This window comes from Canis lupus, chromosome 4, assembly GCF_003254725.2.
Source record: "Canis lupus dingo isolate Sandy chromosome 4, ASM325472v2, whole genome shotgun sequence".
In the NCBI taxonomy this organism is placed as follows: Eukaryota; Metazoa; Chordata; class Mammalia; order Carnivora; family Canidae; genus Canis; species Canis lupus.
Genome location: NC_064246.1, coordinates 59,271,640 through 59,284,027, shown reverse-complemented (window position 1 = coordinate 59,284,027; position 12,388 = coordinate 59,271,640). Strand labels below are relative to the sequence as shown.

The following is a 12,388-nucleotide window of genomic DNA, read 5'->3' as shown; positions in this document are numbered from 1 at the left end:
GGCTGGTGGCGGCCAACCCGGAGGCCTGGCTGCCTGGCCCGGGGCTGGCTTCTCCCTCCCCGCCCCAGCCCCGCTCTAATTTTAGCCCCACGCTGCTGCCGAGGTCATGTGTCAGCCCTGCCTACTCACTCTGGACAGCTGCGGGCCTTGTTTTGCCGGTGAGGAGAAGCAGATGCCCCGCTCAGGGGCCCACCCTGCCAGAGCACCCATCCCCTCCAGAGGCCTCCCTCCCCTCAGACTTCAGAGCCCCACGGCTGGGCTGGCAGCTCCGTGGTGGCTGGGAAAGGCAGAGCAGCCCTGGGGAGGCCCCGCCTCTGTCATTCCTCTCTCCCTCCTTACCTCCTGGCCAGAGCCCTTGGAGAGGGCCGCCCACGGCCAGGAATTGGCATGGATGCCCAGCCCTGCCTCGCGTCTGGCCTCTGGCTGCTTCAGACCACAAACAATTGCCTTACGTTAAAGGAGACAGGGTATCTCTAAAGCGCTTAGCACAGCACTTGACGTGTATGCAGTAGACGCTCAGTAAATGTGTAGCCACTGTAAGTCCTCCTCCCGGTGGCCTGGGGATGGTGAGCCTGGGAAGAGGGGAGGCACGGGACCTGGATGCCCCAGAGGCTCTGAGGGACAGGCTCATGCTGGCCCAGCCTCCCAGTCCCCCTCACGAGTCCACCTGTGACCCTTCCAGGCAAGTTTCCCTCTTGCAGAGTAAATGCGGGGGTGGGTGCCTCTGGATCCCGAAGCCGAGAGGGATGGCTGTCCATCCTCTGTGAGCTTCGTGGGCCGGGCTGGGGCGTGCAGTGGAACAGGGGGAGTGGTCACCCCTCAGCTTCAAGGGGGCCCTCTCAGCTCCAGCCCACGACTGCAGGACTGCAGGTTCTGTGAGGTCACATGTTCTGAATTTCAAGAAAAGACAGAAAACTGGGTTTTTCTGTGAAATCTCCTCATTTGTAATTGCTGGGGACTCTTGTCAAAAGCGCCGCTGTTTTAAAAACACCCCTGGTCCCCATGAGCCCATCAAGAGATGGAAACTGACCCACGGGCACCATTTTGGGAGCTCTGAGTTTCCAGGGGCACTTCAGATGTTAAAAAAAGATTCTGACTGTCTGGGTGGCTCATGTTTCAGTTGAAGGAACTGTAGGATCCTTGTCTGGGGAGAATGCGGTGGGGCGAGCCCAAATCTGAAGCTGCAGAGTTCTCATGCCTCTGGGTCTCATTCTTCCAGCTGGTTAATCTGGCAGGTAGACTCCCTGCAAAGTCAGAGCCATAGCTTCCCAGACCGACCCCTTGCTGTGGAACCGGCCACATGTCCACAGCAGCCCTAGCTGGCTGGCCCAGCAGCCCCAGTCAGAGGGCCCCTCGGGTGAGCTTTGCTATATCTGCTCAGCTGCCCTGTCAGCTGTCCGGTCTCCCCAGAGAGAAGCCTCTGGCAGGGGCTGGCCTGGGTGCTCTCCAATGTGCCAAGGGGAGCTTCTTGCTAAGCCATGACACTAATCCCTTCCTTTTTCTCTTTGGGGCTACACGCTGCAGGTCGTTGGGTACTCCCTGTCTTAACCAGTCGGCTCTGGCCAAGGCCAAAGGCTGCTACCCCGGGCTCTCTGATGACCCATCTTGGTTAAGAGCACTTGCTCTGGGGTGGTGCAAAGCTGTACTGAAAGCAGGCTCTGCCTCTCTCTCAGGCCCCCACTGCCCTGTCACAAAGGCCACCTGGGTGAAAGCATGGAGACTGCTGAGTACAGGGCTCAGTACCAGCAGCAAACAGGAATATTGCTACTCCCTGGCCCTGGTTCAGTCCTCCCTGGACCTATACCCCAATATTCGGGAGGTTTCCCTTCGGGCTGGCCCAACCTGAGAATCCCAGCACTGGTGGGAGGCTGGGGAGCCAGACTCAACCTCTAACCCTTCCTCGTGGGCCTTTGGCTTGCTGACCTTTCAGCTCCCGCCGCCTCTGGGTGCAGGTGACCCAAGCCCCCAGTCTTAAAGTCCTCTGTAGCCCTCACTCTTCCCAGGCTCCTGGCCTGAGGCCCCATAGATATCCGACAGGGCGATGCTCCCAACAGAACTGTGCAGGATATATTTGGGACTCTGAGGTCCCACCACCTACCAGAGAAGTTCCTGGTAGCCAGCATAGTGGTGAGGATGGCTCCCTGCAAAGATAAGGAGGGAGGGTGGGGGACAGGAAGTTGGAGGGAAGAGGAGAGACAGAAATGGGGAGGGGGGAAGGAGGCAGGTGCTGCATTGAGACACAAAGCCAAAGCCCTCTGCCCTGCTCATCCAGTTGCCCTCAACCCAAGGCCCAGAGACCATCCCTGCCTCCCTGGGGAAATCGGGGTGAGCCAGGCCTGAGCTGGCACAGCTCCTGGGACAGGGCCATCCTAGCAGCAGATATTAATAGGTTCCAGTGACCTGGCCAGAGGTAGTAGAAGGGCTCGGAGACACCTGTTGGTGGGGACTTCTAAAGGCCAAGGACGATAGACCCTGCCCTCCTGGGGCCACCCTCTTCCCCCTCCACCCAGGCACTCAGTACCTTACTTCACCACTAGTTCATCTTCCCCAGGGCTCCTGGGCTCACAGCCATGGACGGTTGACATGAGAAAGCCTCTTGTCTCAACAAGGGGCCCAAGGATGGCCTTCCTGGTCCTGGTGCTGTCTGATTTAGAGAGTCTCTGAGTCTGACAGCCCATGATTTTAGGACATTTTGAAATATGCTCTGTGACCATTCCCCGTGGGGAGGTGGAGTGGGACTTAGTTCTCCTGGCATCATGCTGCCCACCACCCCCTTGGCCCATGTCGCTTCCGGAGCCACCATGTCAGGCCTGGGAGCAGTTGGTGAGAAGGTTCCCAATGAGCTGGGGCCTCAGGATCTGTCACTCAGCATTCTGACAGCTTCTCTGTTCCAGCAGGCTGGAACCCCCTCAGTTGCTCTTCCTACCTGCTCATGGGGTCCCTGGCGAGGTCTAGGCCAGGGGGTACCACAGCCCTGGGAGCACATACAGTCTGCTTGAGAGGCAGCTCCTGGCCCACCTGGGTCCCCTTGTGGCTTCCTCTGGGTGGTGACCCCTGTCCCTGTCTCTTGGCTTGTCCTCTCTAGTGCTTGACAGCAGGACCTCTTACCCACCCCCCACCTCCCAGTCTCCTGCCCAGTCCCATCTCACCCCCTAGAACCTCTCGCCAGCCACACTGAAACACTTAGAGGCCCCCTATGGGGTCAAGCTCATGCTCCCAGACTTCTGCATGAGCTTTTCTCTCTGTGGAACATCTGCCCACTCTGACTCTACGTGGCTAATGCCTGCTTATCCTTCTGGGCGTCCGCCTAAGTGCACCTTGCCCAGCAAGGCTTCCTGGGATGCTTGCCCTGGTCCTTCCAGACCCGGCTCGCGGCCCTGCTGTGGTCACCTCCAGCCTCAGGGCGTGCCCCATCACAGCACTCACCACTGCCCCCTTAATGTCCTGGTTCCTTGTCTGTCCTTTCCACCTGCTCACTCCCCAGCCCAGAGAGTCGGTGCTCAGTAAGTGCTCGTTGACTCAGGGAAGGAGAGAACTTGTGAGTGAGTCTCTCGGCCTCTGTGGAGACCCAACCAAGCTACGCCATGTCCGGGGGCCACGGAGGGCGAGCACCTGTTACCTTCAGTTTTCTCCTGGCGTTGAACTTCTTCAGGCAGTCCACGGTCTCCTGTCTGTGCATGCAGGAGGCCACGGTGGACCGGTGCTGGAGGAAGTGGGGAGAGGTGCGTGAGTGGGAGGCAGGCCCTCCCAAAGGCCCTTCGGCAGGGCGTCTTACGGAGCTGTGGTTGGCATCTTAGGGGGGACAAATCTTTGTTCTAGGGGACATTGTAAATACGGCAGGTGCTTGGCATCCCTGGCACCAGACATTCCATGCCAGGAGCACCCCCAGTCAGGATGCCAACACAGAAGGCCTCCAATGTCCTCCCACTTCCCCTTGAGAACCAGAGCAAGGTAGCATCTCTGGATTAAGCCACCTTGACCCTATGCTGGGCCTGAGGGGCCAGGGGCAAGGCCAGGATTCCATGGAGGTCTGGACCCTGGAATCTGGAGGCGCTCCTGGTAGGGCCCTGCTGAGGAAGGCTCACCGAGATCCAGGGGTGCTTGAGGGCCTCAGCGGCCGTGATGCGTTTGGATGGGTTGATGGTCAGCATCTTATTGATCAGATCCTTGGCTTCCGGGGTGACGGTGTCCCATTCTGGTGATGGGAACTGGAAGGGGCAGAGGGGCCAGGTTTGCCCAGCCTACCCCAGGCCACCCCTGCGATCCCCCAGCCCCTGACTGGCAGGGGAGCAGGCAGGGGTCCTACTGCCCATCCACTGGGCATCCACAACCAGGAGGAGTTGGGATCCTTAATGCAGGGGCCCCTCTGGAACCAGAGGAGGGTCAGGGTCCTTTGCCCCCAGGACAAATCAGAGCAGCGGCCAGAGGGGAAGGAGGCCTTCCTCTGTTTTCCTGAGGCTGTGCCTTATCTGGGGAGCAGTAGGCCAGTGGTTATAGGCCAGACTTCAGAGTCAGAAAGCTTGTCCCATGAGCAGCCTGGTGGCTCAGTGGTTTAGCGTTGCCTTCGACCCAGGGCATGATCCTAGAGACCTGGGATCGAGTCCCACGTCGGCTCCCTGCATGGAGCCTGCTTCTCCCTCTGCCTGGGTCTCTGCCTCTCTCTCTCTCTCTCTGTGTGTGTGTGTGTGTGTGTGTGTGTCTCATGAATAAATAAATAAAATCTTAAAAACAAAATAAGGCTTGGTCCAAGTCCTGGCTCCGCCTCCTGGGCTGTGTGATTTTGGACAAGACATGTGACCCTCAAGCTGTCCCTAAAGATATGAGGGTTCAATATGATATAAAACACATAGCACATGGCTTGATAGAATCAGCCTTATTGAAAATCAGCATAGCTCAGTCATTAGAAACACAGACACTAGAGCCGAACTGCCTGGGTTCAAATCCCAGCTCTACCATTTCTTAGCTATTCGGTGCAGGCAGTTATTTAACCTGTCTGTGCCTCGGCTTCCCTTTCTGTAAAATGGGGGATAATAATCTTATTTATGTCATAGCTGGGTATGAGGATTAGCGCTGATAATGTAGAAAGCATTTAGAAGAGTGCTGTGTTAGCTATTATTATTTGTATGTGCATTATTATTTGTGTGTGTGAGAGAGAGAGGGAGGGAGAGAAGGAGGGAGGGGGTCTGGTTTCTGGGGCCTACCTTCTACCACTCACCCCACTTTGGTGATGCTTCTGCCCTTTGGGGCCCCAGGCTAAATGCCATCACACCAAGGCCCAACCATGAGGTGGGGTCGTGTGCCGTCACCCCTCAAACTCCACCCACCCTACAACTAAAGGGTGGCAGGGGGCCTAAGTGGGTTGGGAGGGCAGGAGGGAGACAGCTTAGGTCTCTGACCTCCCTGGTATTGGCTTTCACCAGAAGGGACACAAGGGACCACAGGGAGGCCAGAGAGAGGAGGGACACTCACATCATAGGCGCCAGCTTTGATCTGCTGGTACAGGCGGTGCTGGTCTTCATCCCAGAATGGGGGATACCCAACCAGCAGAATGTAGAGGATGACCCCTGGGGAAAGGACCAGGAGAAGCCTCACCCTTCTGTGAGGAGGAGCGACGAAGAGAGGAAGAATGGGAAAGGAGAGGGCACCCGAGGGGCAAGCACCCAGGGTGGTGAGAGGGCTTTGGGATGGACTCACCACAGGCCCACAGGTCCACGGGTTTCCCATATGGGTCCTTCCGCAGCACTTCTGGGGAGAGGTATCCCGGCGTCCCTGCGAACCCTGCTCCCCAGACACACAGACAGGCAGACACACACACAGAGGTTGGCATGTAAGCAACCTAGAGCAAGATCCTGCTGGAAGAGGGATGGGGTTACCCTGGAGATGGGGAAAACACTCCCCGCCCCCCAGAGTGGGTCAGAGGCAGGAAGCTCTGGCCTGGCAAGGCAGCAAAGCCTCTAGACCAGGGTGGACAAATACACAGTGCACCTGTCACCACCCCCACTCCAGAGCCTATGGCAGAAGTCATGGATTAATCCCAGAATTCTTCCCGTGGTGTCCTGACTCAGCATCATACACTTCTAGCAGCTCTCCCGCAGCCACTACCGAGTGCTGGTGCCACTCTAGACAAAATGTCCTTGCCATGCCCGGAAAGACTGAGCAGAACCCTTGCCCGCGCCCTACCCTTCTAGGAGCTGGGCCTGGGCTAGCAGGAGGCCTGCCCCTAACTCTGGTTTTGCCCTATGTCCCCTGGGGAGGCCTCTTTTCCCTCAAGGCTTCAGTTCCCTCATCTGTCAAATGAGAGATTAAGGATTCCTCCTTTTACTACCTCCCAGCAGTGTTTCGAGGATCACTTGAAATAAACGGGCACCCAAAGTACTTTAACAAGTAATCATAAGAACAGGCACTCTTTATTGTGTGTGTGCTCAGCATCGGACTGAGCATTCCACACCTGGTCTCATTTACTCCTCACACAGCCCTGAGGACCCACGGTTATCACCCCCATTTTACAGATGAGCCACGAAGCCTCAGCAAGGTGAAATGACTCGCCCCCAAGTCACACACCTCCTGAGTGGCAGAGTCAGAACTTGAACCCAGAGCTCTGGCTCTAAACCACTGATCAGTAGCACCCCCCAAAAAGTTTTCCTTTTTGAAAAGAACTCAATTATGTCAAAATCTCAGAGTACGCTGGCTCTTCTGAGCTTAAAGGCTGGCTCTGCCGCTTTTAACTTCCCATGAACTCTTCCAAGTTTCTTAGCCTCGTGTTCCTTGTTTGCAAAGTCAAGACCATTGGCTCTGGCACGGCACCCAGGCCGTTAGGGGAACCCATGGAAGCCCCCAGCCAACACTGGTGGCGTGTGCGCATGCGGAGAAGCCGTGTACTGTTTTGATGGTAACCGCATCCCTGCCCCTGACCCCCATGGAGATAGGATGGGCAACACCCACCGACCAGAGGCTAAGTGCGGTGAGACCTCTGCTCCCTGAGCCCTGGCTCATGCAACAGTCATCTCCTGCCTGTCCCTGCTGGGGCAGGGGGGCTCCTAGAGCTCAAAGCGTCAACACAAGGCTGGTCCCTGACACCCCTGCCGTCCCCTGCCCCCACTCACCGAACCATGCCTGCTGCTCCCCTTCTACCTCTATGGCCAGGCCAAAGTCCGCCAGCTTCACCGCTGCGCCCTTGAGTTTGGAGGCCAACAATAGATTCTCCGGCTTCCCAGGACCAGAGAAAAGAGGGAAATCAGGGAAGAAAGAGCCAGAGGACAGTGAGCAGATTCAGAGCCTCACCTCTGGGGCCCTGAGCCTACAGGAGGAGGAGCAGTGGGCCCTGACCCCACCTCCTGTCCCAGCCACAGGACCCTGAGCTTCGGCCCCCAGAGAGGGGAACACCCTAGGGCATGCAGGACAACCTGCAACAGGACAACCCTTTCTCTACCACCCATCCCCTCCTTCGCCTCTACTCAGGGTTTGGGGCTGAGGCTGATGCAACGGCAGGGAACTGGGGTGGGGGGAGCCACACCGCAATAAGGAAAAAGGAGTGACATTTATTGTGCCGCTACTGTGTGCCAGCCACGAGGTTGAGTAGTTTGCATATATCACCTCACTTATCACCTCAACAACATCTGGGATAGGCATTATTATTCCCGTTTTCCACAGTGGCCTCCTGCATTCCCTGAAACTGTCATGCTTGCTCCCATCTCAGGGCCTTTGTACTTCCTGTTTCTCCTGTTTGATCTGCTCCTTCTCTGAGTTTCACAAAGCTGGCCCATTCTCTTCATCTGCTCCTACCTTCATGTCACCCCCTCAAAGAATCCTTCCATGACTAAAGGAGGAGCCCCCAGGTATCCTCTGTCTTAGTGACTGGTGGTTATGGTCACAGATATCACAATTTGTAAGTTTTTCCCCATGTGTCTATGTGCTTGTTTATTGACTGTCACCTCTATAGACAGTGAGCTCCTTATCTGTCTGTCAGCCACTATCACCAGCACCTAAGGCGGGGGGCAGCTCATAGCAGGCACTTAATAAGTATTTGTCATACGTTTAAAGATGAGGAAACTAGGGCAGCCTGGGTGGCTCAGCGGTTTAGCGCCGCCTTCAGCCCAGGGTGTGATCCTGGAGACCCGGGATCGAGTCCCACGTCGGGCTCCCTGCATGGAGCCTGCTTCTCCCTCTTGCCTATGTCTCTGCCTCCCTCTCTCTGTGTCTCTCATGAATAAATAAATAAAATCTTAAAAAAAAATGAGGAAACTAAGGCCCCCAAAAGTTAAGTGACTTGACCAAGATCACACAGCTGATAAGGCACGGAGCCAGAATCAAGGCCAAGTCTGGCTCTGGAGCCATGTTCTTAACCATTCCGGGCTGAGAGATGGGGGCCCCATATGTGCCACCTGGCCTCTGGGGACTGGAAGACAGCTGTCTTCTGCTGGGTGTGGAGAACAGGAAATCCCCCTGCACAGGCCAGAGGGGAGTCGAGGTGAATTCTGCAGCTGGGTAGTCCTAGCCTATGACCTGGCTCCGCCACTTCCATGCTATGGAACTTGGGAAAACCATTTCACTTCTCCGAGCTTTAGATTCCTCTCAGAAAAGTGCATAAAGCCCACCTCATGGGGTGGCACATGGATTAGTCATGATAATCCACGTAGGGCACTTGGCAGTGGCCCACACCACATGCTCCATGAGCATTAGCACGGCTTGGGGTGGGGTGGGAGCATGGGTTCTGAGTCCCTGGAGACAGCTGATTTCCTCTGACCCCCCCTTCCCACTGGGACTTCTGAGGGGGGCCCCACATCTGACCTCTCACTGCCCAAAGCTAGGCAGGACCCAAACAAATATAGCTCCATCTGCCTGTCATGAAGGCCTCTTTTATCCTCTGGGGACTGCGTTCCCAAAGTGTGCTGGGTCTTGGTAGCCGCCCTGTCCTGATTTGATGAATATGCCACTAATTAATCTATCCAGAGTGGCCTAAATTTGTGCTGCCTCTCCTCCTTCCTCCTCCCGTGCAGGGGCTGTAGCTATAATGGGAACAGGCCCTCTGGGAGAACTGCCCTGCCATCTGGCCAGGACCCTCTTGGAGGGCACACTTGCCTCCAGGTCTAGACTGAGCCCTAGGGAGCTCCCCTGTGACAGTCAGAGGTGGGTAGGGGTTCTGGGCAGAGCACTGCTTCCCAGAGATAGACCTGGACCTTCTGAAGGATGCCCAGGGGGAGTGTCCAGAGAGGGTGTCCAGGCTGAGGAGGGCCTGGAGGTCCCGTCCAGGGTGGGGATGGAGGTACAGCCTGCAGAAGACTTAGGAGGTCCAACAAAGCTGCCCAAGTGGCTCTGGGGCTGCTCTGGGCTGGAGGCTTGATCTGTGTGGCCACCCAAGGAACAGGATCTGGGCTCAGAAGGCCGGGGCTCCATTCCTAGCTTAGGCACAATTGAACTGCATATTCTTAGGCAAGTCCCTTAGGCTCTTTAGGCCTCTGTTTCCTGCTCTGAAAATTGGGGGTAATTTGTGAGCTACCAGCCTCAATGCCTTGAGGCTCAGCCAAGAAGAGCTAGGAGTCCGTGCTGACTCCAGGCAAGGCTAACCCTCGGTCACACATCTGCTTAGGCCTGTCCTTCTTCTCCTTCGGGTGGGAAGAAGAAGAACCCTGAGGGCCCCAAGGCCTGTTTTTCTTCTCCCCCCACCTGCCAGAGACCCAGAAACAAGAATCACAGTGCCTCTGTGCACCAGGCTGTGCTGTCTCCTTTGACATCCTGGCAACCCCAAGCAGACGTTGCTATGGCAACCCCACTGTAAGGATGCTGAGGCCCTGCCACCAGAGAGTGGCCTAGCTGGGCCCTGGACCCTGCCGTAGCTGGCCCTGGCAGCCGAACTACATCTTCCCTGGTCTGGCCAAAGCACATGGGCCTGGGAGTCAGGAGACTGGATCCCATGCCTAGATACTCCTCCCTGCACCCTCATCTAAACAGTGGGGTAGATATTTCCTGCCCACCCGACTCAGGGGACTTAAAGACCCCTGGCTTCACAGGTGGAGGGCAGGGCAGGAGGCAGAGGGGCTGGCTCCTGGGTGAGCCGCACCCCAGGATGGGTCACTCACCTTCAGGTCCCGGTGCACCACACCCATCTGATGGCAGTGCAACACGGCCTCCAGGATCTGCTGGATACAGTGGCTGGGGACAGAGAGGGAAGGGTCCCCGCGTGAAGGCAGGCATATCCCGGGAACCTGGGAAGCCAGTAAGGGAGACACCCCGCCCCCCCGCCACCATTGCCAGGCCGCACCTGGCACTCACCTGGCATCAGCCTCACTGTAATACTCCCGGGCCACGATGTCCTCAAACAGCTCCCCACCAGTAACCCTGGGGAGATAGGCACAGAGTCACCTTCCCACAGAGGCTCCACGTATTGCCTCTTCTGGAAGAGTCTCCAGGACGCTAAGGGGTGGGGGTACCCAGGGACCTCGGAACCTCAGACCAAAGGGAGGAACCCCAGGGACCCTGGCAGGGGCCTCCTGCTACAAACCTCTTCCTGACTCCAAGCTGACCCTTCCACTGACTTCCCTCCCACCACTTGCTCTGCTCTCCCACTGGGTCCAGGCTGGAGTTAGGACAGGGGCTGGGACGCTTAGGTTCCTTAGGCTCCTGGAAGCCCAGGCACTGGGATTTTTGTTGCTGTGTTTAATAAAATTTATTTTTTAGAGTATCTTTAGGCACACAGCAAAACTGAGCAGAAGGCATGGAGATTTCCCATATACCCACACATGCAGAGCCTTCCCCACTATTAACTGTTTTTTGTTTTTTTTTTTTTGCAGATGGGACCAGTGTCTTCACTGAGTTTCTCTGCCAACCCAAGAACCTATCATTTCATTGTTTTTCATTCAGTTGACTGGCTTTCAAAACTTTAAATTTACTCCAAAAGGAAACTGTATCTTGCCACTAGACATGGAAAGCCAGTACCACTGGCCACAAATAGAAACAAAATGATGTGACAAGGAAGTAACAAGTGTGTGTTGGCGTTTCAGGGAGACCCACCTGCACTGTTTGGGTGGCAGGCCTACCACATTCGGGAACCTTCTGTCTCAGAGGAGGGAATTCAGCCCAGCCGGGGGCGGCATTTGGGAATCAGGCCAAGGGACCCAGCTAGGTCATCCCTGCTCAGGCTGCCCCTAGTGCCCTCATACGTCCCAGGGTGGGCCCAAACTCACAGGTCGAAGATCAGGTAATGATGTCCCTCCTCAGAGATGCTGTCGTGAAGCCGGACTGTGGGAGGGGCCCAGGCAGCCAGTTAACCTCCAGAAGCTGGCTTCCCGCCCGCTCCTGCCCTCTCACCTCACCCCTCCAACGGCCAACATTCCAATTTCCCAGTCACTGAGCACAGGCTAGAGGACAGGCACTTTGACAAACGCCAGGTGAACGATGGCTCACTGACCTTGGGCATCATCAGAGGAGGCCCAGGTTTTAAGATGAAAGACCCCTCCCTGCTTTGGTCAAAGTCTGGCCTCTTCCTTCCTCCAACCCTCAGCCTCCTTGCTGGGCAGGCTGGCATCATGGCAATAACCTGTGGCTGGGGTCTCTGCCACTTGCTAGCTGGGTGACTTCAGGCAAGTTGCTGTACCTTTCTGAGCCTCTCATTTCTTCCCTGGACAATGAGAATGAAACTCCCGGACCTGCAGACTCATTGTGAGAATTCCATGAGGCACACAGTCGGTGTCCACCCAGTGCCGGCCTGAGGGAAGAACCCTGCTGTGCATCCAGGTGTGAGATAAGCTAGCCCGTGGAGGTGAGGGGACAGCGGTCCCTGAGTTAGGCGTGCTGAGAAGCTGTCACCTCTTCATACCTCATTTACCAAGAACAGAGCTCCCAAAATTACCCCCTGAGATTCTGGAAGGAAGGGCCCAAGGCCGGGGGGCTGATTCTGGGGGGCTGGACCCTGCCAGCCAACTGCATTTTCTCCTGGGACTGCTTCACATCCTTTCCTGAGCCACAGCCTAAAAATGTCCACAGAGCGGGGTGCGTGCTCAGAGAATTAGGATACGTTGCACAGCAGAAGATTATGCAGCTGTTAAAACAACACAGCAGTTACGTATCTCCCGGTTCAAAATCATCTCTGAATTATGTTGTTTGGTAAAAAAAAAAAAAAAAAAAAAAAAAAAAAAAGCAAAGTACAAAACAGCATGCGTAGTACTTTAAAAAAAAAAGTTGTGTTTAAGCTTGTTTATGTCATAAGCTTCTCTGGAAGGATACAAAAAAGTGGGCATTGAGGTACCTTGGGGAGGGGAATCGGGAGAGTAGAGGTGGGGGGTTGGTGAGACTATGTTTTCACTGTGAGCCCTGGTGCCATCTGAAATCTTGCCATGTGCATGCATTTCTGACTCAGTATTGAGTGCCCTCAATGGCTCATGGCTCTCCTATC

General features: G+C 56.0%; 1 protein-coding gene across 3 annotated transcripts in view; it reads right to left on the bottom strand.

Moving 5' to 3' along the window:
- The window catches only part of CAMK2A (calcium/calmodulin dependent protein kinase II alpha), a 64,914-nt gene that overhangs the window by 23,533 nt on the left and 28,993 nt on the right, over window positions 1-12,388 (bottom strand). For all 3 annotated transcript variants that reach the window (XM_025434232.3, XM_049109251.1, XM_025434233.3), the window contains exons 4-12: window positions 11,181-11,235; window positions 10,270-10,335; window positions 10,077-10,149; window positions 7,104-7,206; window positions 5,695-5,778; window positions 5,470-5,564; window positions 4,086-4,208; window positions 3,620-3,703; window positions 2,099-2,141 (exon numbers count right to left, since the gene is read on the bottom strand). In XM_025434232.3, the coding sequence (XP_025290017.1) occupies window positions 2,099-2,141; window positions 3,620-3,703; window positions 4,086-4,208; window positions 5,470-5,564; window positions 5,695-5,778; window positions 7,104-7,206; window positions 10,077-10,149; window positions 10,270-10,335; window positions 11,181-11,235 (726 nt within the window). The remainder of the gene's footprint in view (window positions 1-2,098; window positions 2,142-3,619; window positions 3,704-4,085; window positions 4,209-5,469; window positions 5,565-5,694; window positions 5,779-7,103; window positions 7,207-10,076; window positions 10,150-10,269; window positions 10,336-11,180; window positions 11,236-12,388) is intronic.